This window comes from Corvus kubaryi, unplaced genomic scaffold (assembly GCF_017639235.1).
Source record: "Corvus kubaryi isolate FWS band 111438036 unplaced genomic scaffold, C.kubaryi_AGA036_p1.0 133, whole genome shotgun sequence".
Taxonomy (NCBI): domain Eukaryota; kingdom Metazoa; phylum Chordata; class Aves; order Passeriformes; family Corvidae; genus Corvus; species Corvus kubaryi.
In genome coordinates this window covers 3,062,682-3,087,913 of record NW_024580667.1, presented here as the reverse complement: position 1 = coordinate 3,087,913, position 25,232 = coordinate 3,062,682, and the positions used below count along the sequence as shown (strand labels likewise).

General features: G+C 38.1%; 1 protein-coding gene and 1 long non-coding RNA gene across 16 annotated transcripts in view; one reads left to right on the top strand and one right to left on the bottom strand.

The window, feature by feature from the left end:
- KDM6A (lysine demethylase 6A) overlaps positions 1–25,232 on the top strand; it is a 151,896-nt gene that overhangs the window by 45,055 nt on the left and 81,609 nt on the right. For all 15 annotated transcript variants that reach the window (XM_042034348.1, XM_042034447.1, XM_042034403.1 and 12 more), the window contains exon 4: positions 1,317–1,366. In XM_042034348.1, the coding sequence (XP_041890282.1) occupies positions 1,317–1,366 (50 nt within the window). The remainder of the gene's footprint in view (positions 1–1,316; positions 1,367–25,232) is intronic.
- Positions 573–20,251, bottom strand: LOC121667645. The gene is made up of 3 exons (XR_006017131.1): positions 20,075–20,251; positions 6,473–6,479; positions 573–582 (listed from the first exon to the last, which is right to left on the bottom strand). It is a non-coding gene; the product is annotated as an uncharacterized LOC121667645 (long non-coding RNA).

Genomic DNA, 25,232 nt, shown 5'->3' with positions numbered 1-25,232 from the left:
TTAGAATGGATTTTTAAGTAATTTTATTTGTCTGAGTTGCATGTAAGCATTTAAACAGATTGCATGTTAACAGTGTGTGGTCAATGAGTGTTCTTCTAAGGTAATTTTTCTAATATGGGCATCTAAATAAATCACAGTTTAGAGCATCAAAATTAGAAATTTGCCTCGCAAGCATTTTAGTGGGGAGGGGAACCTCATGGGCTTGGATCAGCGTGTGCCTGTTCACAAATAAAGGTTGAGTCTTCATAGACAGATGAGTGCAAGGGCTCTGTGCCTTTATCATTACCTGTATGTTGTTCTTATTTCACTTAAGCACAAGAATTTCTGTCAAGTTACAGAAATTAATATGCAAGACAGGCATTGAAGGGTGATAGCATTTATGGACATCGTTTATCCGTGGTGCTTGCAGGAAATGAACCTGCACATAAAGTACACGTTGTTCCTATGTCTTAATCTGTTTAGTGCTTATGGTTTTTCAAAGCAGGAGTTGCCTTCTTCTGTTGTTTGGTTTCCACAAGTTGTGTGTTTTCCATTCTTAAATCTTAGGGAGCAAACACTTGAAAAATCAGTATCTTGGTGTTACTGCAGTGAATCTTTACTTGAAATGCTTCATTTTTGATGGTTCCTACTGCTGTGTTCTTAGAAAAAAGCAAAGTCTCTGTTGTAGTCCGAGGTGGCCTGCTAGCCCAAGGGCAAGATGAATCAACCAGAATTTTTAGTGAGAAAGTGGGATGCAGGAATAGTGATTTGAGAAATTGGTTGCTAAGTAGAGTTGATATTCCACTGAACAGAGCTGTGCTTAGCACTGATTTCCAGGTTAGTCTTGGCTGTGGCTGTTGAATAAAATGTAAGCTTTTATTTTTTTCTGCTTGCTTTTGTTTCTCAGAATGAAAGGCCATGTGAAATTGATTTCTCTTTGTATGTCCCTCCTCACCAGTTCTTCAGAAAATACAGGGCATCAGGGAGCGTGGTAAATGAGCTACATGATTAAATTTTTAAATCTTACAACAGCTTTGTCCAGGATGAAAATCCCAAAATTTCAAATTATTTCTTTGTTATAGGTTTTCTTTAAAATATTGCTTGATTTACATTTGTAAGATTAATAATAAATATTCTTTTTCATTGACATTTCATAAAACAAAATTATAATTTTAAGGAATGCATTGGCCACAACAGTGTACTTATCATGGCAGTGTTGCTTTTATTAAACCATTTATCATTTTAATGTTGTGTATTCTGACTCTTAAGGATTTCTATCTTTTTCTTCAAAGAAAATGAAACAAAACAAATTGAACATTCATTTTTCTTTCCTACAGCATTATCTGCATACCAGAGGTACTACAGTTTACAATCTGACTACTGGAAGGTCTGTATTTGCTCTTTCTTTTTTTTTTTTTTTTTAAATGTGTCACTGTAAATGTTCAATTTTTAAAGTAGATTCTGTTCAATGTAAGTTTGGGGTAGCTGCAATTACTTTTTGGCATATTAATTGAGTCTTAATGTAAATGTTCACTTACATGTACAATTCATTATAAATTTCATTGAAAGTAAATCTTCACATCGTGTTGAAAAGGCAGCTCAATTAAGCTGACAAGTTTTAAATTATTTTTTTTACCATCATTATCCATTACTTCAGGGTTTTTTTTATGCAGCACAGATATTTGGATGTGTGTATGGAGAGCATCAGAATCACCTGAAAGCTGCTGCGCAGGCATTGGACTGGGAATGGGGAAAATGTTCTCAGGTTGCTTTTTTGTTTCCACAGACACCAAATTGTTTAAAGTCCTTTTCAGTATTTTAAATAACATTCCTACGTCAGATAGGAACAGATCCCGTTAGTGTAGCTGTCTTATCTGGAAGTAGAGGTATTGTGTCTGTAAGTAGAGGTATCATGACTTCAGGTGAATAAAATTCAAAAAATTCATAAAATGGCATTGTCAGAAATAGTCAGCATTGGTATATTGTCACATGAAATAATTTGGAGCTCCTGATTGAGAGAGAGGTGCAGGAAAGCATGTAATACATTAGATACTTGTGTGGTCCTAAGCAGCTGTTTTCCTTAAAAGAGTGGATAAATGTGTGTTTAGTATACAGGGAGGGCTCATGAGGAGGTGTTGGTACCACATGTGGATGGCGTTAGAGAAACACCACTTTGTGTGTTCTTTGCATTTACGTGGACTGTAAGAACGTTCTGAAAAAGGCTGTGGCAGCTTCTCCCATTTGGGCACAGGATGGGGAGAAAGGCAGGGTAAATTAAGGGTGGAAGAGTGAACTGGAGTTAAGTGTTTTATAGCAGGTAAAGGAGAGCTCCAGCTGGAGGATCCTAGGGGAAATTTTGGTGTTGTCTTGTAAAGCCCCTGCTTCAGCAGGAGTTATGCAAGTGCCATTTTTCACGGAGCCATTTTGGAGTTGAAGGAGTTTTTCCAGAAGTAACCCCTGCAGTTTTAAAATTACAACAATAAAAATATTAATCTGTTCTTCTTACATGCTCTTGGAGAGCTGCTTCAAAGGTTGCTGTAAATAAGTGTTGAAATCGATCATTAATTAAAAATCGATTGTAATAGTTTCTGTTGTTTGTACTCTTTCACATTAAGCATGTCAGAATAGTTTATGACTGGAATTATTTTTTCTAGTTTTTATTCCAATGGCTCATTATTAAAATAAGTGGTATGTGATTACTAAGTTATTTCCCCTGCATTTTCAGAGAGTTCAGGGTGGAATGTAAATGATTATATATATTTCTATAGATGTAGGTTGTTCAGTGTAGCTCAGAATATTATCTGCAATTAAAACAAATATAAACTCTTGACTATTTTGCAGTTTTATTTCAAGCACTGATGGCAATAAAATTTGTTTGTATACAATGTGTGATATTTTAACACACCTGTTTCTTGTATATATCTCCAAAATTTTCCCATGCAGAGATTATTTCAAACTGTTCCAGTTGCAAACATGAGGGCATTGTTTACAGCTGACAAAAGAACATTTTCACTTATACAAATTAAAAATTCAACCCAACAGCAACAACAAAAAGAAACCAAAACCCAGTGTTTTTTCTCCAGGTTGGCCTCCCCTGGGAAAGATATCACTGTGAGCTTCCTTAAAAATGTGTAGTCCAAAGTGGTTCTTTTCCTATAAACTTATGAGGTTTTATTAATTTTGATATTCATGAAAAAGAGCTTGAAAGAGTCCAAACCCCTTTTTCAGCTAATAACTTTTTTACTGAAAGTGGTAAAAATCACAGGTGAATCATATTTCATCTTATTAATGGATGATGAAGCTATTCTGGAGCTGGCAGTGGGAAGTTGCCTGGATTGGGTCTAGAGAAAGTTGTTTCCCCTCCTCCCTCCAACTGAGAGGATTTATTGTTTCTTGTCATCCTTAATGCCTTGTATCTGTAAGAAACCATTTAGTCAAGAATGGTAAGTTTATGGTGTATTTTTGGCCACACTTTTATGCTGTTTTGTTCTACTTTGTGGGTTTTTTGGGTTTTTTTCCCAAAATGATACAGATGGCAAAAAAACCCCAGTCTCATTTCCTTATTTTACTGTTGTGGAATTTTAAAGAAGTTTTTTTTTAATTTTAATATTTTTTTTTAGTTTTTACAGGTCAGGATGTCATCAGTTAAGTTGTTGGAATTTGTGATGGTAAAGAAAGGAAGAGAGAGAAGGGTGTGAAGGAAGGGTGGTATTTGTGAGCTGTGTGCGAGATCTGGGAAGCTGGAGCGTGCTGAATCACATGAAGGTTATTATGTAAGGCAGGTCTGAAGTCAGACAGGAACAGCCTTATAAACTTGGGCAGTGTATCTGAAATTACAAACTGTCGTGCAGTGCAACTTTACATGGTTGAAATAAGTGTCCTCTCTGGGCTTTGTTTTTTAAAGAGAGAATTTACAGAAGAATTGTGAGAGTTTTCAGATTGCTTTGAGTGTAGTTTTGCCTCCTTTTGAAAAGTATTTTTACTCTCTGCTACTTTGGATTTTTAGAGTTGCATGGGGTCGGTAATTGAGCATTATTTTCATGCATTTTTCATTTCATGGTACTCAGTCTGTATTTCCTTTCATGAAAAAAGCATTTTACATTGTTTTTTTTCCCCCGTACATTTTTCTGATGGTCTGAATTTTTGTATATTTTTCTGATAGTCTGGTCTGAAACAACCAGGTTGTTTTCTGTCAGAATTTGATGCATTGGTTGTTTTGTTGCTGTTATAATAAGCATTGTGTTGATCCTATGGAACAAAAAGAGAAGGAAAAAAACACTTCAGAAAATATATTCTGGATATATACTGTAGTGACAGGAGTGAAGGTGAAAGGTTAGGAAGATGCTGTATTTTGCCACTTACCAGATCAATACTCCCTCTGTGCTGGTGAGATATTATTTCCTTTCAAAATTACCTGTATGGATAGTTTAGAAGGTGTTGGGTTGCATTATGCCGCATATTCCAAAATAGACCATTTTTTGCTGTAATCTTTGGGTACTCACAGATCAGTGTAAAATGTCCTGCAGAAAACTGAGTTTCTGCAATTTTTGACTACAAAGGCACTGTGGTACCTTAACTCTGCATTAAAAAAAAAAAAATTGACTTGAAGTGTGGTGAAGTAAATATCTCAACTTGGATAAAAGCCGATCTAACTTTCATTCTTGCATTCAAGTAGTTCTTTCAATGTCTCTTCTTATGTGCCTATGCTAAAATAAATCTCCCTTCTGTGCAATGTACTTCATTCTGATTTCTTTTTAAAACTCCCCTGTGTCAACATGTTGGGGGAGGTGAGGAGGACTGTGGGGGATGAACGGATACAAAGGGCAGTTCAGGAGAGGGAGACAACAGCTAGAACTGCAGTTTGTAGATGTTGATGCTCCTGGGAAAATAAAGATATCAAGTGTAAATGTCTGCCATGATTATCAGTTTTGACATATTCTGAGGAGGCAGGATTAGAAGCTCAGCAAGGAGTAAGATATTCCTGATTTTATCCAAACATGATGGCAGATATCTGGCACCTGTAGGAAGTTATTTTAATCATCTTGTGTTTGTATTATAATGGACTTAATCATACTGAACTCTTTTATATAATGCCTGGCTTTGGGTAGGGCTGTCCTACAGAAATTGTATTGCACAAGTGAATTGAGTGTTAAGCATATAAAACATCTGGGTCTGTTGCACTGACATAGTTGTCCAGGGCAGGGAAGACCTAGAAACCCTATTCCACAGATTTGGGGCTTCAAGAGGTATCAGTGCTCCCTAGAGTGATTCCTGGGGGAGTTCTTGAGAGAAGAACTTGGTTATCCAGTATTTAGATTAGATCTCTGCTTAGGCATGGCACTGCTATTGCAGCTCTTGTGTGGTTTGATAATCTTGATTAAAGAGTGTTTGTGGCCTTCACAGGTAGGTAAATGTTCAGATATTGTCAGTTAGGAGTTGTGTGCCTGCAGTTGTAGCAACACAGAGTTTGAATAAATAAAACCTTTTGGTACAGTTATAGCATATAGCACATAAAGGAGCAGCAAACTCCTTTATGCTGATTCTCTGAAGTGTTTTCATGAGCATCTATTAGGGACATCTCTTTTTCTGGGGAATGAACATGAAGATTTCTAGACACTGTTAAATTCAGGGGATTGTGGACAAGTTATAAGGAACATGAGAACGGCACTACTGAAGTCCATTATTCTGTGTTAATTCACCAGAGTAGCGTCCTGCTGGCTTAAGTTTTTTTTATAACAAATTGTGTTTTATCAGAGTAACAGAGGGTACACAGGTACTTAAACATTTCTGTTTACAGGTGAATAAATTGAAGGATTGCCAGAGCACAGCATTTAAAAATGCAGCTTAAAATGGTGGACATTACTGTGAAAATGAGTTCTTTCTTTATCAAGGAGGACTCTGCTGTGGAATAGGATGCTGGAACTTAAATTGAGGATGCCTGAGAAAGAAAAGAAACCTTGATTTATTCAGCTATGCTCAACTGTAGTATCTCTTTATTGAGCAGTGCTTGGAGTGGGTCAGTCAGAAAGTCTGAATGTTCCTTGAAATGTTTAAGGAACACTTAATTAGTGAGTTATATCCTCCAACATGTATTCAGATTTAGAATTCTTGTTAGCTGTTGACTTTTGCTGGAAAATTGCCTAGAAGGAAAGTAAATCTGTCAGGCACTCGTTATCATTTTATGAAAATGGCTTTAATCACCTTTCTTTTTAATAAAGATTTCATTTATGTGGACGAGGTGAAAACATCAAAGAGGTTTGATAAACTCCAGGAAGGATTTTCAAAGACCTACTTCTGTGTTACAATGGATTTTAAGAGCATCTGAGTCCAAATGTAGTGCAAACTGCATTTACAGTTGCAAGGCTGTACTGTAGAACACTGAGTGGTCTAGTTAAGAAAAATAGATAAATTGAAGAAGGGGAAGTAAATTCCTTAATTTTGCAGCAAGGTAAGTAAGGTGTTGGTTTAGCTCTGGAAAACTCCTGTTTGGTACTCCCTGCCTGTGTTTACTGGATAGTAGAATAAATTATTGTTTATGAAGTTTTACCTTTTTCACATTTATTTCTTAAATCAATTATTCTTGAAAATAAAATTTTGGCTCTATGTGTACAAATAGGAGAATTTCCCCTCACTTTTTTCAGGTAGTCTTTATAAAACAGAGGAGAATCCAAAGCTGTACGGAGAAAAAAAGCCCCAAAAACCAAACCAGAAAAACAAACAAAAAGCCAAACTAAAATCCACCAAAAACCCCCAAAGAAGATCTCCTGACCTGAAATTCTCTTCAGAAAGCCAAATGTCAAAGGAAAATTCAGTTGTGTATGTGGGTGCTAATCATGGAAGAGGGATGTGATCTCAGTCTGTGCTGTTGTTGGTTTGTTGCAGAAAGCAATTTTATAACACTCCTTTTTATGTTGATCTAAAGTGTGTTTGAGTGCCAGGTAATACTTTAAAATGCTGTTCTATAATTAGAACTATGTAGAAATTTCTCAAGCTTATGGCTAAAACTCTTGGAATTAGTAGCAAGGCTTTTTTGTTCCAAAGAGATAAAGTAACTAAAGACCATGGGTGTTAGTTTTCAAATGTGACCTGCTGTTTGTTTTAATTGTTTTATGCAGCTTTTTTTCATCAGTTTACTTTTTTTCTGTTTTGTTTGGTGAAATGGCTTTTTATTGGTATGTTTTCTTAATGCTATAAAATACGAAAATAATTAAAAAGCCATTATTCTTTAATTTTATATGTTTTGCTGTCTCTTTCTCTCCAGACTGTAAGTCTGTTTCTCCCTTTATAAACAGTTGGACAAAAAGCAATTACTAGACATACTGATAACAGCAAATAAGAGAACATTTTGCACCTTGGAGATCTGTTATAAGACAGCAATTTTCCACTTCATTGACTCACAACTGTTTTATTTTCTGCAGTAAACTCAAAAAACCAAGTAGTTTTTTGAACAGAATTCATCAAAAATTTCATTATTTTTTAATTAGATATAAATGCTTGGATTAATTGAAACAGTGCAGTGGTGTAGGATCAGTAGAAATTGCTGGTGCAGATACCCTCCTGGAACAAAAGTTGGGAGAAGTAGGATGATTTGTGAACACTGCTTTTTATTCCAGCCCTTAGGTTTTTGAAACTTTTTTTTCCAAGAGAATGGATATTCCATATAGAGAGATAAATTTCCCCTTAAAGGGTCTTCAGAGAACAACATTTTAAAATGACACAAAAAGCCTTTAATATAAATTATTGCCCCATAGCAACACAGGGTACCTACAGAAAAAGCAAAAAGAAACAATCCCTTTGGTCAGAGAACAGTTAATTAGTGAAATATTGAGAAGAATTGATCAGGAAAGCAAGTTTCAAAAATTCTCACTGAAGGTGAAGTTTGCTGATGAAGACATTGCAAAAGGAACTGGGACATAGAGCAGTGACCTAAAGATGGGTACAGTAAAAACCTGCAATTCAGGATGTATTTGCAAATCAAAATGATAGGGTAGGAATAGAATAAATAGAAAGAGGAGATGGAGAATCAGAAAGTGAAAAACAGAATCAGGAATTAAATAAATGTTCAATGGCTCTGTGAAGCATGGAGATATTAATAATACCTTCTATATGCTCTTCTGCCTGACAATATAATTGTTGTCAGTTATGCACATGGGATTCTGTACCACCCCTCACTTTTGACTAAAACAAGTTTTTTGATTTTAGTCCTTTCACTTGAAAAGTTTTGATGAAGACATTCTGGTTATGTTCTGAGAAGGTACAAAATACAACTGAAAAATAATACTTTCAAGACCTCTGTTGTAGACTGAGAGGAGACAAGCATGATGATATTATGTATCATGGAACAGCAAATGAAAAATAGAGATAAGTTTGTCCTAATTTTTGGATACTGATGAGAGTGGCTCATCATAATGGAGATAAAAAGCATTTTTATGGGATTTAATGGGGATAAGCATTTGCAGGAGACTGATGTGGAAAGCAGTCTGGAAATAGTCTGAGTTGATACTGTGTGATAATATAGGATGGGAAATGTTTGTGTCCATAAAAAGAAAAGAAGAAAAGGGGAGGGGGAAGGTTGAGGAGAGAAAAATCTGTAAGGCCAAGTGAGATTGAACAACTAATATGAGGAAGAGGAAAATGTGTCTGGAAGGAAGAGTGGCAGGATGTGGGGGAAGGAAAGTTCTGGCCTTGCTGAGAAACAGAATGAAAAGAAAATGAGAAAGGGAAACCCAAACTTTGAGGCTAAGAGCATATGGGGAGATGGGAGGAGGGTATATATAGAATAATACCAGAGTGGATTGTGGGAGATCGGAGACTTCTGCCAGCTTTCTCCCTAACAGCAACCTCTGTGTCATAAATTCACCAGGTGTGGTGGGAGAGATAACAAATTAAAAAAAAGCCCAAAACCAAGGAAGACACTAAACTGTTCAGGTGAGGAGCACAGTATCATTCTCCATCAAAGGGCCTGGATGGCCTCTGTTCTGAGGAAGGAATAAGAAGCTAGAGTGTGAAGCACTGAGGATCACTCAGGGAGCTAGATAAGCAGATAATAAAAATTATGGATGTTTAGAGTGGAGGAAATGACAGTAGCAAGGCTTCAATTGGTAAAAATGAGCTTTGTGCCCTGACCTTGCTGGAGAGCCCCTGGGAAGGGGAGGAGTGAGTTAAGATGACCAAAACTCCACTCTCAGTAATTAAACAACAAAGATTTTTTTATGTGTGTAGCTGTTACTGCAGATGGTGATAACTTAACAATTTACTGTCACAAAATAAAGGGGTTTACAGTAATACAGGATCTAGCAAGTACACAGAGTCTTTTACTGCAATGCTGATGAAAAATAGAGGAGGGCATATTTTCCATAATAATTAGGTATTGGGGGTGCAGTGGATGAAAGCAGTTCTGGTGAAAATTTTCTGATCCCAAGATGTACTGGAAGAACAAAAAGAGTGAGAAAAATAAAATGCAGTTATAGCATCAGCATAATAACAGATTTTTAAAGGTTGTTAATATGTTTAGATCATGAGTTTGTCCCTTTAGTCTGTCGTGGTGAATGGAAATTGCATTTAAGAAGATATTGAAAAATGTAGAAAAGTTGTTAAAAGAAGAAGACCCAAGAGAAATCTGGATTATGAAGACTGCTAAATGAAGGGCTAAATTTGTGAATTGTGCACCATATAATCTCTTTTCTCTATTGAAATGCTTGGTAGCTTTGGTAACACTGTAAGTGGGGTTATTTCAGCATCCCATAGGTGTGATCAGTTAGTGTGATTAATCTGTGACGTGAAAAAATTGGGATTTCTAAATTCAAACTGTGTTTATCATGACTGGGATTCTGTCTCTTAAGGTTAAAGGAATTAGGCATATGCCTTCAAAATACTTCAGAGAAATTTATTAATATAGAGGGAAAGTCTGGAATGCTGGAAAGGTATTGAGATTGTGTTGCCAATAATTTAGTTGTCTATAAAATGCACAAAAATTAGAACAAATTAATATCTGTATTTGGGCTTCAGAAAAAGATGTTTTAATATTGCATGCTAAAAATAAACGTAATTTTTTGAAAGTCAGTAAAGCAGACAAGTTGAAAGAAGAATTTTTTTTTTTAAATAAAACATCATGTTAGATTAATGCCAGCAAGAAAGATTAAGAAGAAAACGTGTTGTTATTTCATGCTGTTTAATTAGAGGAAAGCACAACTGATTTCTAGTTTAGAAAAGAACATACATTTATCTAGGTATTTCTTAAGGAGTAATAAATCTGAAGAGTTACAGGTTGGGGTTTTGTGTATTCTGGGGGCGATGTGGGGGTGTGTGTGTCTGAAATTCAGTCCCTCTGTCAGCTAAAACAGAGAATTCTTAGGTAGTCCCATCAAAACAATGTAATTGTTAATGCAGACAAATAATGCAGCATATCCAATTTTGTGTAGAGGAAAACTGTACAAGGATCTAATAATTACCTCTTACTAGATGAATTATGGAATGAAATTATGACAGGAGGGTGTTTTCCCTCTCCTTGAAAGGAATCAAGATGAGGTGTAAAATCCTAGAATAAGACTGGCAAATTTAATTAATAAATTTTGACATGTCTTTGACCTCATGATAAATTTGATAAATTAGCTTTTTTTAGTGTCTATTTCTATTAATTGTCATCACACAAAACAAAGGAATCCCTCTCTGCCCATAAAAACCATGCACCTGTTTGGGTCCCAGCAAGCTCTAAATGTTTTTAGGGAGCACTTGTGTTGCTCTGTCATTACAAATATTTTGCCCTAAATTAGAAAAATAGATTATTTCAATGTCTGCAGTTCTGGTTTTTTTTAGTGTGCATTCATTCATTAAGCTACTCATCCCTTTTAATCAGTGGATTTATGAGAACTCAGAACTCTGACAAATCAGTAATATACTGAAAATGTTAAAGAGGAAATAATGTGCTTTGGGGAAAAATTTGCTGGGGTCAGGAGGAGGAAGAGACAAGACAGAATCTCAGAGGAAACACTCTGCTCACCCTGAAAAATGGCAATTTGTTTCCAGATAATGTTCATTATGTTTTCTAACGGAGACTTCACCCTGGAAATTCAGTAGGAATGCTCTTCTTGTCCCTCTGTATGTGTGATCTCTGTCTAGAAGCCCAAGCACCCTGAGTAGAAATAACACAAGTATCAGGATTGATGGAAAAGTCTCTTTAGAAAAGCTTTTTATGCACGTTGAATTCTCCTGCTGCAGAAGTTTCCTTTGTGCAGAATAAAAACTGTCATCATTCATGTGCTAGTATTTAGATTAATAGCATGCTTCCCTTCTTCAGTCTCTGGGATGAGGATTCAGGATGCTGAAATTATTAGATGTGCTGAGGTGTGGCAGTGGAGAAACTCATCAATTCAGAATGCTCAGAGAGAGGCATTTTTAGTTGAGTAGAACATTCTGACTCGAACAGGGGACACATCTCCAGCAGGCAGGAATTAATACTTGGATGTTGATAATGTCGAATGACCAAACGTCTCTTTTTTTAAATATAAACAATTATTTTGGAAATGCTTGTGATGCTTTTTCAAAAGTGTGTTTTTTGCAGAAGCCACAGTAATGGCACAGTGACTTGGTGCTCTGTATGATTGCTCATTCCTTGCATGGAAAAGGTTAAAACAAAACACGTCACCCTGGTTTTCATATTTCTAGTTTGTAGATTCCTGTTTGATCTATAACTAGAGACAGTGTCTCATTAATGAATGGCTTTTCTTCAGAAATGAATCTCTTACATTTTAAGGTCCATTCTTTAAAAAGAGGAAATAGTTGCTGAGTTTTAGAAGCAAAGAATTGCTTTATTTTGCAAATTCTGCTTTTGAGTTTGCTCTCTCCGGAACTGGCATCTCAGTTCTGGTTTTTAAAATACTCTTTCAAGCATACACCTAATTAAAGTATTGAGCTTCATCCTTTCCTCCTTTTCTGAAGGATGCAGATTCAGCCTCTTCCATGTGGTGGGTGTGGGTGGGAGAGGAGTGGTGGAAGTGTGAGTGGATCTAGTGCAAATAGATGGAGAAGGCAGCAGGTGGGAAGATTGGGAGACAAAGAGCTTGGGGTCTCCTTAAAGAGTCTGTGACTACCCTGTGTGAGGCAAGTAAGTTCATGCTTTGAAGACAAGGCAGACAATTGAAAATGGTTTTAGGTTAGTGGTTGAGCATGATTGTGCTCTGAAATAAATGTAGCTATTTTCCTTCTTTCTTCATTCATTCATTCTTTTTGGATTAGGTTTTACTCAGTATTTTTCTTCTTGAAACATTGATTTAGACTCTTCAGAATTCTCAGGGTCATCAGAAAAACAGCAGTAAAGCTGAATTTGCAGACATCATAACTATACTGATGCTGTTTAACATGTTTCCTAAAAATACTTCAGGTCTCGTTTTTCTCTCTGCACAAAGAATATTGGGTTCCATTTCATTTATTCACCTATTGGACTCTTGATTATTGGGATCAGGCACAGATCTGTTTCCAGGTATCCTAATGATGTAATCACAACTTCATGAACTTCTTCTAAAAACAAGCTGAAAAATCTGATTCCAATCCTGGTAAACCCTGTAGAAAGGGAAATGGGTTTCAGTCATAGCTGCAGTTTAGAAAGGAAAGAAGATGATAAGCTGATTATCATTCTGAAATATTTTATTAAAGCTAGGGGATGAAAACCCATAGAGGTGACACAAAAGGGAGAATGTCTTTACACAAGGCTGGTGCTGCTGATATTTTCTGTGTTTTCTGTTCTGTTGTAAACTGCTGCAGGAAATTCATGCCTACTGCATCTTCCAGAGGGTTTTGTATCACTGTGTGTGGAAAGTGGCATTAGTTTTGCAGAATGCTGCAGGCTCACAGTGTTTTAATTGTTTCAAAAAGCAGCTGAACAAATTCAGGGAAGAAAAATCCATTAAAAGCAATTAAATACGAAGACATTTTGTTTGGCTTTAGAAACCTTTGAACCACAAATCACTGGAGGTTGGAAGGGTATTCTTGTGAGGGGGAGGCTTAAAATAATGATAGAAAAATGAATGAAGTTACATGTAACAGCAACATTTTTTAAGTTCAGTGTTACTTCTGAATTGTATGATAGCCTGTCCCTTTCCTCCAGGATCACCTATTGGGAGCTGTATTTCCATTTAGTGATGGTGTCTTTACCTTTTGGACAGGAAGGATGATTTTCTGATTAAATGCAATCATTGGATGTTGTCTGGAGCAGAATTACTCCGTGAAGCTATACAAGAATTCAAGAATTTCAGTACACTATCTCTTCTCTCCCCCTGAAATCCATAAAAATACAGTAATATAAATGACATCTTCCATCTAGCTCATAATGGAGTGTTATAATCCTGTCTCAGTTCTGGTTTTGATCTCAAAATCTGGGCAAACAGAGCCCTCTGTCTGAATCACGCAAGAAAAGCTTGTCTTGAAGGCACTTCATTTCACTCAGGATGAGTGAGAGTCAGAGGAATGTCAGTCTTTTTCTCTCCTAAACTTTCTTCCCTGTGCATTGTTGTCAGACAGATTCCTTGAGAGTCTCTCCTGGATCACCTTGGCTGTAATGCCCTCTTTTATAGAGGGAGAACCTGTAGTTGCTGCTTTTGCTGCTCATTTTTTGTGACCAGGGCTTTCATTAAAGAGCAAATGGAAACAGACAGATGATGAATGTCATTTGTGAGGTCAAGACAAACCCAGATGGGTGCTGTCACAGGAAGGCAACTTGTCTTAAACTGAGAATAAATATTAAGCGCTGATTGGAAAAACAGTACACAATAAAAATGTCTCTAAAAGGATGCAACAGATACTTTTGGAATTTTTAAAAAATGCTGCTGTTCAGTGATTGTCCTAATTCTAGTGCTTTGCTAGACATGTAACTCCTAATTCCTGTGGCATCTTTCTGTGCTCCCTGTTAACTAACCTCTCTGAACCTTGATTTTTTTGTCTTCCTCTGGAACTCTGGTTGTGTATTCTTAGTCTTGCAGCCTGTACATACAGACTGGGAGATGTGTGTGTTTTGGTGATTGAAGTTCAGGAGCAAGTGCTAGGGCTAGGACTTTGTTACATGTCCAGAACACAGGGAGTCACTGAGGTATTGGAGCAGTGTCTTGAAGCACCTATTTTTTCCATGGTGACTCATTGTTCTGGCTATGAAAAGAAGATGGTCAGCAGTTTTGTAATTATTGGGAAGAATGTCCCGAATAATCTGCCAAGTCGACAAGGGATTACTCTGTCTCAGGTGAAAAAAAACTTCCTGTCTGTGTTGTGTCAGACAAGTGTGAGGTGAAAAACAATTCATTGGTCTGGGCTATCAAACCCAGATAAATCCAGAAGCATTCATTTTCTGCTCAGGCACTTTGGTAGATTTGGCTTCTAAAAACAGAGAATGAAGGGTGGGGTGGCTGTGTGTAAGAAAGTGATGGATCTTATAAAGCCATGTTAAGGCAAAATCCTTGATACAGAAACTCTCACTTCACTTAAAGGCAGGTAAATAAGACAGGACTGAAACAGATTGTTAGCTCGAGATTTCTCTTTGTTTACTGAAAAGGATCTGAATTTTAGGCCTGAAAAGTATTTGTTGGAGGCTAGGCACATAGTGAAGGCACTAAAGAGGTTTAAAAGTGCTTGAGAGATGTAATGAATTATTAAGAGACACTGAGAAGTAGAATATGGTAAAATTAGATAAGTAATTACCACCTTAAACAATTAAATATGGCCAGGACTGCCTAAAGCCCATCCTAAAGTGGATGTGTTTGAGTTTTAGAACAGGATCAAATGTGATACGGTAAGCATGTCAAAAAGAGTGGAGTAGTACAAAACTTCTTAGCCTAAATGATTCTGCAAGACATCAGGAACAAATTGGACCTTCCAGAAAATGAATGTGTCTTCTCTTCTTTGCCCTGATGTTGATCATGAAGAGTCTCTTCAGGGTCCCTGCCTGCCGTGTTCCCTGTCTATCAGAGTGGCATTCTATGGCTATGGTTTACCTCCCAAGGAGTAAGTTTTTTCTGTTTTACATTGGGAATTCTTTCTGGCAGAGCAGTACTTGGATACCCTTAATTCCCATAATCTTCCTCTGTTAGTCCTTGTTCTCCTGTAGGTTTGAGAGACAGGTTTCTTCTTTTGTTAAGCAAAGTACTGTAAAGAGATTGATAATTTCAGGGTAGGATGATTATGCCTCCCCATTTTGAGCTCTGCTAAGTGACCACAAGGTGACAATTCCAGGTTTATGAAGCTGCTCACATCATTGTCTTCCTGCCCTGGACCTGTCTTTCTGTGAGTGTGATTTATTTCATCTTTGATATCTGCAATTAAGGAATGCTCCTGAAATTGCATGGTAGTAGACAACTGGACTTTAAAAGAAAGTGTAAGAAAGCTGTAAAGTATTTTTTTAAATGTTACTTTAAATAAGAAGGTAGATTCAGATTGCATTGTACAGTAATCATGTATTCAGAAAAGATGGGAAAGAAAAACCACACATTTTTGATCTAAGAAAATGAATGTAAATTGGTGTATATTAGACAGTGTCATGGAAAAGTTGTAAATGTGGGACTGGTATAATGATTTAATGATTTTAATGTTTGGAAGTGAAAGTGAGTATTTATTTTCTAAAGGAGAAGATAAATTTTGTATGTTAAATGATACAAATTTAAAGTACAGAAAAATTTTGGAGAATTATGATAGCAAGTGGAGTTTCATATGACATGTTGATATTTTTAAACAGTAGCATTTGAAAGTATTTGTATCCACCATCTCACAGCTCACAGTCTTGAGGGCACTGGCCTGAGTATCAGAAAAAGTAGAGTATGATGAAAAAGTTAGAAGCCCAAACAGTATTTGCTTTAATAAAGAACAGTATAGAAGCCTGTACTGGAAAGGATGGTCTTACATAAAGGATAAGTATAGTTCAGTGTGACATTTTGCTAGAATCCAGTCATCCTCCTCTCTAAAGCAGAACAGCAGAATGAAATTTCAGATAAATCACAAAAGCATATCCAAGAACTTTGTGCAGAGGAGACAGACAGGAGGGAGGGTGAACCTACACCTGCCATGGAGACAGGTTAGAAAGGGATTCTGCTGACTCTTGCAAGAGTAAGGGGGTGTCCACTCACACTGAGGAGCAGCAATTATAATGTAAAATTAATTTGTGGAACTCAGCAAGGTGTCTTTAAATAAGAACTCTCTAGAGTCTTTCAAAAGTACTTTGAATTACCAGGGGAAGAGAAAATGCCTGTGTGATGGTGTTGGTTAATTTGCCCTCTTCTTGTCCTCTTGTCCCTCCTCCTTCAGGCTGTCAGCTGAGTTTGGGAATAAACTGCCCCTGAGGAAAAGATTTTAAAAGCTACCAGCTTTCTTACTTAGTAAGGTGAGGTAGTAGTGAGAAATGAAGAAATGCTAGTGGATTTTAAAATGGTTCAGTTTCTGATCCAGGACAGTCGTGGTGTTTCCATTTGCAGTTTTTCAGAGTTAATTTTTCAGAAATGAAACTGTTGACAGAAGTAATTAAGTAAAATCAGGTACAGCAGCAGTGGTGCAAATGGTAAGGAGAGGAGGGATTAGTGAGGGAGGAAAGCAATTTGAGCTCTGGAGCAGACGAGGAAAGAGCTGCAGTGCAGAGTAAGCAGAGATGGGGAGGGCAAAAGAAGTGTCCTGTCATTTGGCTTGTTTGTATTTTTTTGTTGTTTTGCCTTTAGAAACTGGTGGCTCTTAAACTCACTAGTCTATATATTCACAGAGTGGGCTGAAAATTTACTGAGGTACAGTTTTCTGTTAAGAAATGATGATTTGATGGAATTGAAATGCTCTGTGGGAATGGTTGGTGGGCTGCCCAGCTGCTTTGCTCCAGTCTTGGCTGCTGGCCATCCAGTCTGCTCCCCCAGCTGCCTGTCATGTGGGCCTGCTGCCTTGGCTCTTGTATCCCATTTTAAGTATTTGTACATTCTAACAAATAAAACAGCAAATCACCAATTAGAACACCAATTAGCCATCACTACTTAACCAACTACAGTCTTAATTGGACAGTCATTTTCAGTAATAATTGATTGATCCCTAACTAGCAACCATTAATCAATGATCTTGCATTTCAGTACTTGAAACAAACCTTTAAAAAATTGACACATTCTTGTTTAAATTTTTGATACATTTGTAAGAATACATAAAATACATACCCAAAAATATGCTATTGGATAACACTTTTCATTTTTAAGATGTTCCTGATTAATGTAAAAATAAAGTCAAAATCAAAACAGCTAGGGAGTTTTTTTTCTGAAGCTGATACTCGGAATTTTTGTTCCAAATGTGGGATTTTGTTCAGTTTGCAGTTTACAGAACAAACTGTTTTTATGCTGGAGCTAATGAAGCCTGGGCAATGACGAGCTGGTGTCTGTTGTCCTTTCACACCTCCTGTCCTTCCTTCTCCCACTTAAGCACACACAAACTGAAACTCCTCTGGTTTTCCTAGTGAAGCATCCTGAATGACATCTTGTTTCCTACGGCATCTCTGAGCAGGAAAAGCACATGCTTGATTTAAAGCTGTGCTAATGGACTAAGTGTCTCTTCCCAAAGAGGAGAGAGTAATTTAGCTCTGTGTGCTTTCTGAAAGTAGGCCTTGGTTTGGGGGCTCTTTTTCCTATCCAACAGTCATTTTCAGTGACATTCCTCCAGTTTTTCATCTTTGAGAAGTCTTGGTTTCTCTAAAACTCATTTGAAGGCAGCTAACAGGTTCAAGAGTTACTCAGCTGGAAGGAACAACATAAAAGCAGCAACAGCAATCCTAGGGGACTTGGTTAAAAATTAACCTTTGAATTTTTCCATTAAGCAGAGTTCCAGATTCAGCTGGGTTTTGTTACTGCCCAGCACAATGTGGCTTAAGATTTGAGGGGAACAATGATAAAGGGTTTTGTCATTTAATTTTATGTGATTATTTTCCTTTGGTTTTTGCTGGTCTGTTTGTGTGTATTTGAATCTCTTTATAGTCATTCATGCCTTAGTATATTCAGCTTGTCCACTCCCATTTTCTATGGAGTGCGTGAGGAAGAGCAGCTGTGTAATTAATGATAGCAAGGCTTTTTTCCAGCACTAGTGATTCTCCAGCAGTGAGAAACTGACAGGGAAATAATGGGGCTACTTGTCAACTCAGTGGGATTCCTATTCTTGCTGGAACGGGTTGGAAAAATGGTGAATCAAGGACAGAAAATTCCATACTAGTAGTTCTACTTTGTAAAATGTTTTGAAGGTGATGGATATAAATGATGATGATCACTTGCCATATGAAGGAGAATAAAACATTTCAATAAACTGTCCAGATACCATAATCCAAAAGAGATGTTTCAGTAATGTTTGTGTGTACATGTGAAGCAGCATTAATTTCTGTACTTCGTAAACATTAGTGAGGAGATCTAATAGCTTTTGTGAGTTCACTATATCTACATGGGAAAGAGGAAAGGTAAATCCTTTAGTAAGTATGAAATAAGAGCAGTACTCATCAAAGAAAAGCAGAGGTTTAGAAGACCTGCTCAGTATTTAATTTGCTTGTGCTGATCAGTATTTGGGCCCCACCTCAAGCGTGTTGGCAAAATAAGGAAGTGCCTACAGCACACCATGGTGAGGGAATCTCTTTTTCTGTCTATGTGATAACGTTTGTTTTCAAGAGGAGTTCATCCTGACTTGAAGGAAGTTGGGTAAAAAGGAGAAGAATCATGCATGGATAACTAGGATGCTCCTGACAAAACTCAGGCATAAAAAGGAAACATACAGAAGAAACAGGCAGGAGCAAGGATCGGTGACTCTGGAGGAATACCGAGACACCATCCCAGCATCCAGGGATCACATAAGGAAAGGCAAAGCCCACATGGAGTTGAATTTGGTGAGGGATGTGAAGGGCAATAAGAAAGTTTCTGCAAGTGTATCAGCAGCAAAAGGAAGATGAAAGAATATGTAAGTCTGCTGCTAAATAAGGCAAATTACAAAGGATATGGAAAACACTGAGGTACTTAGTATTAGCCTTCTTCACCTTTACTGGTAGGACTCACCTTCAGGATTCCAATGCCCTTGAGACCAGTTGGCAAGTCTGGACCCAGGAAGACTTGCTCTCGATAGACGAGGATCAAGTTTGGGAACATTTAAACAAACAAATACATACAAGTCCATGGGACCTGATGGGATACAGCAGTGAGTGCTGAGGGAGCTCATCTCTGTCACTGTGAGACCACTCTTAATTATCCTAGAAAGGTCATGGTCAGGCGGAAGGTTCCTGAGGCCTGGAAGAAAGCAAATGTCACTCCTGCTCTTCAGAATGACAAGGAGGAGGATCCAGGGAGCTACCGGCCGGTCAGCTTCACCCCCATCCTTGCAAAGGTGATAGAGCAAATTATCCTGGAAACTGTTTCCAGCACATTCAGGGCAGGCAAGTCACTGGAAGTAATCACCACGAATTAATGAAGGAGAAATAATGCTTGATGAACCTCATAGCTGTTTGCAACACAATGAGTAACTTGGTGGAGGGGATGAGAGCCACAGATACTGTTTGTATTTACTCTAGGAAGGCTTTCCACACTGTCTCCCATGATAGCTCACAGACATACTGATGAAATATAGACTAGATAAGTGGTCAGTGTGGTAGGTGGAAAACTGGCTCACCCGGGCTCAGAGGATTGTGTTCAGCAACTGTCATGGTCAAATCCCAGATGGCAACTTTAGTACCACGCAGCCACTTGCTTACTATCTCCTTTCCCCTGGTGGAAAGGGAAGAGGAATCAGGGGGAAAAAACAAAGGGTAAAACCATTTGGGCTGAGATAAGAACAGTTTATTTAAAGTGAAACGAATTAAAACACCGTAATACGAATGGTAATATTAACAATAATAATGATTTTAACAAAAAGGAGAGAGAGAAAGCAAAAACCCAAGATACTCAGGCACTGAACAATACAATTGCTCACCACCCACTGAGTGGTCTCTGACTGGCCCCTCCTGGCAACTTCTCTGTGTTTATATACTGGACATGACTTTGTATGGTATGGGATATCTCTTTGCCCAGTTTGTATCAGCTGTCCCAAGCCTTCTTCCTCCCTGCGACACTGAAAAGTCTTGACTTAGGGCAAACATCACTCAGTAACAACTAAAACAGCTGTGTGTTTACATTATTCCCATCCTAAATCCAAAGCACAACACTGTGCCAGCTACTAAGAAGAAAATGAACTGTATTCCAGCCAAAACCAGGACATATCACAAAGTCCAGCTGGAGGCCAGCTATTAGTGGTTTACCCAATGGGTTGAGAGTGGGGCCAGTGCTCTTTAGCACCTTGGGTTAATGACCTGTGTTGCAGGGTAGAGTGCACCTTCAGCAGGGCTACAGAGAGTAGCAAACTGGGAAGAGATGACACAGTTGTGCTGCTGTCCAGAGGGAGCCAAACAGCCCCCAGGAGCCTCATGGTGTTCCACGGAGGCCAAGTCCTTTATCTCTGGAGGAGCAACCCGGTGCACCAGCATGGCCTTGAGGCTGGAAAGCAGCTTTGCAGGAAAGGCCCTGGGGCTGCTGGTGCATGAGCTGGCAATGAGCCAGCAAAGGCAGCCAGTGGCATCCTGGGCTGCATAAGACAGGGCATGGCCACCAAGCTGAGGGGTGATCCTTCCTCTCTACTGAGCCTTGGTGTGATGCATGTGCAGTTCTGGGTCTAGTGCTGGGCTCCTGAGTAGAGTACTGGGGAGATAGTGGAGCAAGTCCAGTGAAGGGTCGTGGGGCTGTTTAAGGGCATGGAACCTCTCTCATACAAGGAGTGGAGGGCTGAGAGAGTTGGGGTTCTTCAGCCTGGAGAAGAGAAGGCTCAGGAGTGTCTTGTCCAGTTTTACAAATAAATAGAGCCAGAGTCTTCTAGGTGGTGCCTAGTGAAAGAAGGAAAAGCAGCAGGCACAAATAGAAAACACAAAATTCCTTTTAAACACATGAAAATGTATTTATTTATTTAATTGTGATGATGATGGGACAGTGGAGAAGGTTGCCCAGAAGGTTTGTGGGGCCTGTATCCTTGGAGGCAGTCAACCCAACAGGACTTCATCGTTGGAATGCTCTAGTCGTCCCTTCCTTCAGCAGAGAGTTGGGCTAGGTGATCTCTGAAAAGATTGTCTGTTTCTGTGCAAACGTTGGACAAATTGGTTTAGTTAAAAAGCATCCGGTCTCAAGTATGGCTTTCTCTTTGGAGTCATGAGGGTGTTTTTTCCTGAAGTCATGTATCATACAAAATAAATTAGAAGCTTTGTGATTGTTAACAGCATTCAGGGAATCTGTAGGGAGAGTATTAAATTTGGTTAGATGAATCATCTCTATGAAATGTCTGTCAAGGTAAATTTAATCTTTTGTGTGTTGCACAACACCTTTGCTCACTTGATTAATTTCAGAAAAATGCTGTTTCCTGTTAAAATACTTAAATTATTGAGAATATTTGTATCAAGTGAAAAATGAAGATGTTTACATCAAGTGAAATTTTATACGTTTCAGTGGAAAGATGCCCTTAGCAATGATCACAGTTTAGACATTTGCTTGACATTTATGTGACAAACTTGGAGGTACACTAGTTGTTCAGAAGTCCCTTTTGCCAAGGGACCTAGGTTTATTTATGGATAAAGAAATACCTGGTTTGCAAAACTGCGTAGATTCTATCATTAGTGATGAGGATTTGAGTTATTTAATGTTGTGTTTTGTCAGTTTGTCTTTCACAGGACAGCACTCCCTTCAAACTAGTTGTGGCACAGTGTATTATTCAGGAGGGTTTGCAATAATTAATGTCTGTTGAATTAATTGCGGTATGTGGGTTTCAATAATTTTCCAGTAGTCTTGTCTTGATGTACCTGTCCTTCCCTGTGTGCCAAGAAGCTTTTTTCTACAGACAGTGCTGGAAAGCCACTTGGAGGACAACAAGGCTCCCACTTCAGCTTGTTCGCGTGCGTTTTGCCATGTGTGTTACAGTCTATGGGTAAAAATGTGCGGATAGAAGTGTTTTGGTGGAGCAGCCATACTCCAGAGAAGTTGAAAGAGTAGTTTTCATTCAGAGGAGAATTAGAGGGAATGTGGAAATGCAGCACTGCTGGGCAGTTGCAAAGGGTATGGACAAATGTTGTGTCTTTCCTAAAGAGGAGATGAGTAGGATGGCCAAGACAGTATAGTAATTTCAGAGACAGATACCACTTAGAAGGAAAAAAAAAAAAAAACCCACAATTTGTAGATGGTGTGGAATTTTTGTTTACTTGATTTTTGGTTTTATTTCTGCTTAACTTCTAGTAAGAATTTTTCTGTGATGTGAAAAAAAGGGTAGTTTTTATGAATTAAGAAAGATAGTTTTCTTCTGGAAGTAGTAGGTGTATTTTGGCAATATTTACTCTCTGAAAAGATCTTCTTAACGAAAATGAGGAATTACTTTGTAGCTATTTACCAAGATATTACATATGACAGAATATATTTGTCACAGGAATAATGATTTTTATATATCAATTGCTTTCACTTGGCTACTGGGATGCAGACACCCACCCAGTAACAAATTTGGGACTGTTGTGATTCTTGCTCAAGAAGCAGAGTCGTGCAAGCATGTTAGAGATAGCTGTATTTAAAAATCCTGTATCTAATCTAATCCAGTCTTAACGATCTTCCAGGTACTATAAAGTTTCATGAAGACCTTGAAGAGAACAAAACTAATGATACTAGTTTGCAGTACACACAGGGATCTTAGTATTTTTGGAGTGTACAGCACATGCAGATAGGTAGCTCTCTTCTTCATGTTTATACAAATCTAAACAAATTTTATTTGAACCCTCCACTCTTTCTCCTGAGCACATAAAATCCTTGTGCTAGAGCCTGTCAGCTCCCAAAGGCCTGGAGCTGTTTATTCACGGGAGCCCAAGTGGAAATTTTTTATGTGGTGCAAACTCTCCAGGGAGCTGTTACTATGCATTGAGTAGTGAGTGTCAGGAGGAAGAATTAGGCACCATAGTGTCAAAACTTTGTATTTTTTTTTTCTTTTTTAAATTTCAGTAAAGAAAGAAACATATTCACACATTTGAATACAAAAACTGTTCTTTTGCTTTGAACAGGTGGCCAAGAGACCCTGTGACCACAGGATGTGACACAAACTGTAAAACCTTATTTTCCTGGTTAGGCTTTCTGAGGAGCAGTGGCCACCTGTCCACGTGTGTCTTGTGCAGCCTGATGTGATGTGGGCTGGGCTCTGGGTTCCACTGGCACTTGGGCAGCTCAGGAAGGGGCAGTCAGACCCTGCTGGAGGCAATCTAAATACGTCATCAAAGACTTTGTGATTCCTGTCAGTAGTAAGAAAGTGTAAAGCAGTCGCTGGTCTCTCATAAGGGTGCTGAACTTCACCTTTTTTCCGTAGTTTTTGTTCAGACTTCCACTAACTAACTACATGGGAACTTTTTCTTCTCCTGTTTTGGTTATTTTATAGTATGGTGGGATACACTCTGATTTCTGCCTAAATATTATCATCTTTCTAATCAACTGAAAGGTGTATTTTTCCTGCATGAAGAAGGCTGGCCAGAGGCTGTGATGTTATCTCATGTTTATCCACCTTGTACCGACCCACAGATGTTGTTTTCTCTCAAGTGAAATGTTTATATGTGACTTTGGAGGTTTCAGTAATGTTTGAGAAGTCATTGGAGGTTTGATAAGCATTTTGATGGGAGCAGCATAGGCTTAAAGAGCTTTTACTTGTGTTCCAGTCTTTTCCTTGTGCTAATGGTGTTGTTCATGGGGGTTCACAAGTGAACTTGCCTGGGAAACTGATCCAGTTAAAAAATCCTTTTTACCTAGATACTAATAGTTCAGAGCACTTCTGGCATCCAGCTGGCTGCAGTAGTCTAAAAATGATTGTGTCAGCACAAATGAGAGAGGCAGTTCTAGGGAATGTTTATGAATTAGCAATGCTGGGAAACTATGTTCCTTTTTCAGTTTTAAATTGCGAGGACCTGGTTGGAAGCTGTCCTGAGATTGCTTTGAGTTTTTAATGTCTTTTTCTACTCTCTGACTCTCTGGAAGTGCCCATTGAACTGATTTTCATTTGCAAGCATAACATCTGAGTTAATTCCTGTGTTTATAAAACACCAATTTGGAGTCTGTAACGGGCTCTCAACTGTGTGTGGCAGATAAGCGCGTTACTGGTGAAAAACATCTGGACCCAGATGTGGCAGCCAGACGTCTGTAGAGCGAGTCCAAGATGGCTATTTGTGATCTGAATGTGGGAGTGGCCACTTGCTAGCCAGGACAGGTGCATTTTTCTGCCCCTGTGTTTGTAGGTGGGCTGGGCTGATGTATTTCTGTGGGACCTGCTGGCTGCACCCTTGAAAGGTGGAGAAAAAGGCTTGATGTGGATGTGGCCTGAAATGCCTGGAGAACAGAACACATGGAACGTTGGGGATGTTTCCACCTGCTGCTTCAAAGAGCCTATAAACCAGTTATTTGAATAGAAGACCTGTGAGATGGGTGGAGTCTTTCTCATTGGTTAATTTTTTTTTCCTTGATCGCTTAAAACAAACAAGACCAGAAAGTCTTCAGTGTGCTTTTTCATACCAGTTACATAAAAAGATACACACAAATACATTTTTGCCTTCTGAGTTACCTGTTCACAAAATGTGTATACCACACTCGTTTAGAAAATAGAATTGAAATGTTGCTCAGCATTAAATAGTGCATGTAAGTAGCAGAATGCACAATATCAACTTGACAATTTCCTTAAATTGCGTAAGCGTGGAAAATGGAAAGAAGTATTTGAGCCATCTAGTGGTTGGTATGAAACATTTTAACATTTTTTTGGTAGTTCAAAGAAAATGTAAATGATGCCAGCTTGGAAATAGCATTCTAGTTTATCTGCTATTTGGTAGCATGGCTGTAGAACGAAAAAAACCCAAGCATTCAGCTTCAAATTTGAGGCATAGTCTGTTTGGGTTTGTATCTTTTTTTCACTCAAGATTTTAGTGAAAAGAGGTATCTGATAAAAAAAATGAAATTAGAAGTTAGTAGCCAGAGAATACTTTTTGCTAGCATGAGATTTTCATAAATTTTGAGGGTTGTTAGAAAGTTCAAGGAAGGGACGGTACTAAGATAATTTTGTTTTCTGCTTCTCAATGAAAAATGTTTAGAGGGAAAAAATAGGCCTTAAATTCTACCTCAACAGCTATTTATAGCAGGGACTAAATCACAGGAGTAATCTTTACTGGAACACATGGAATGGATATTCTTTGAGAAACTTGTCAGAACTAATAGAGG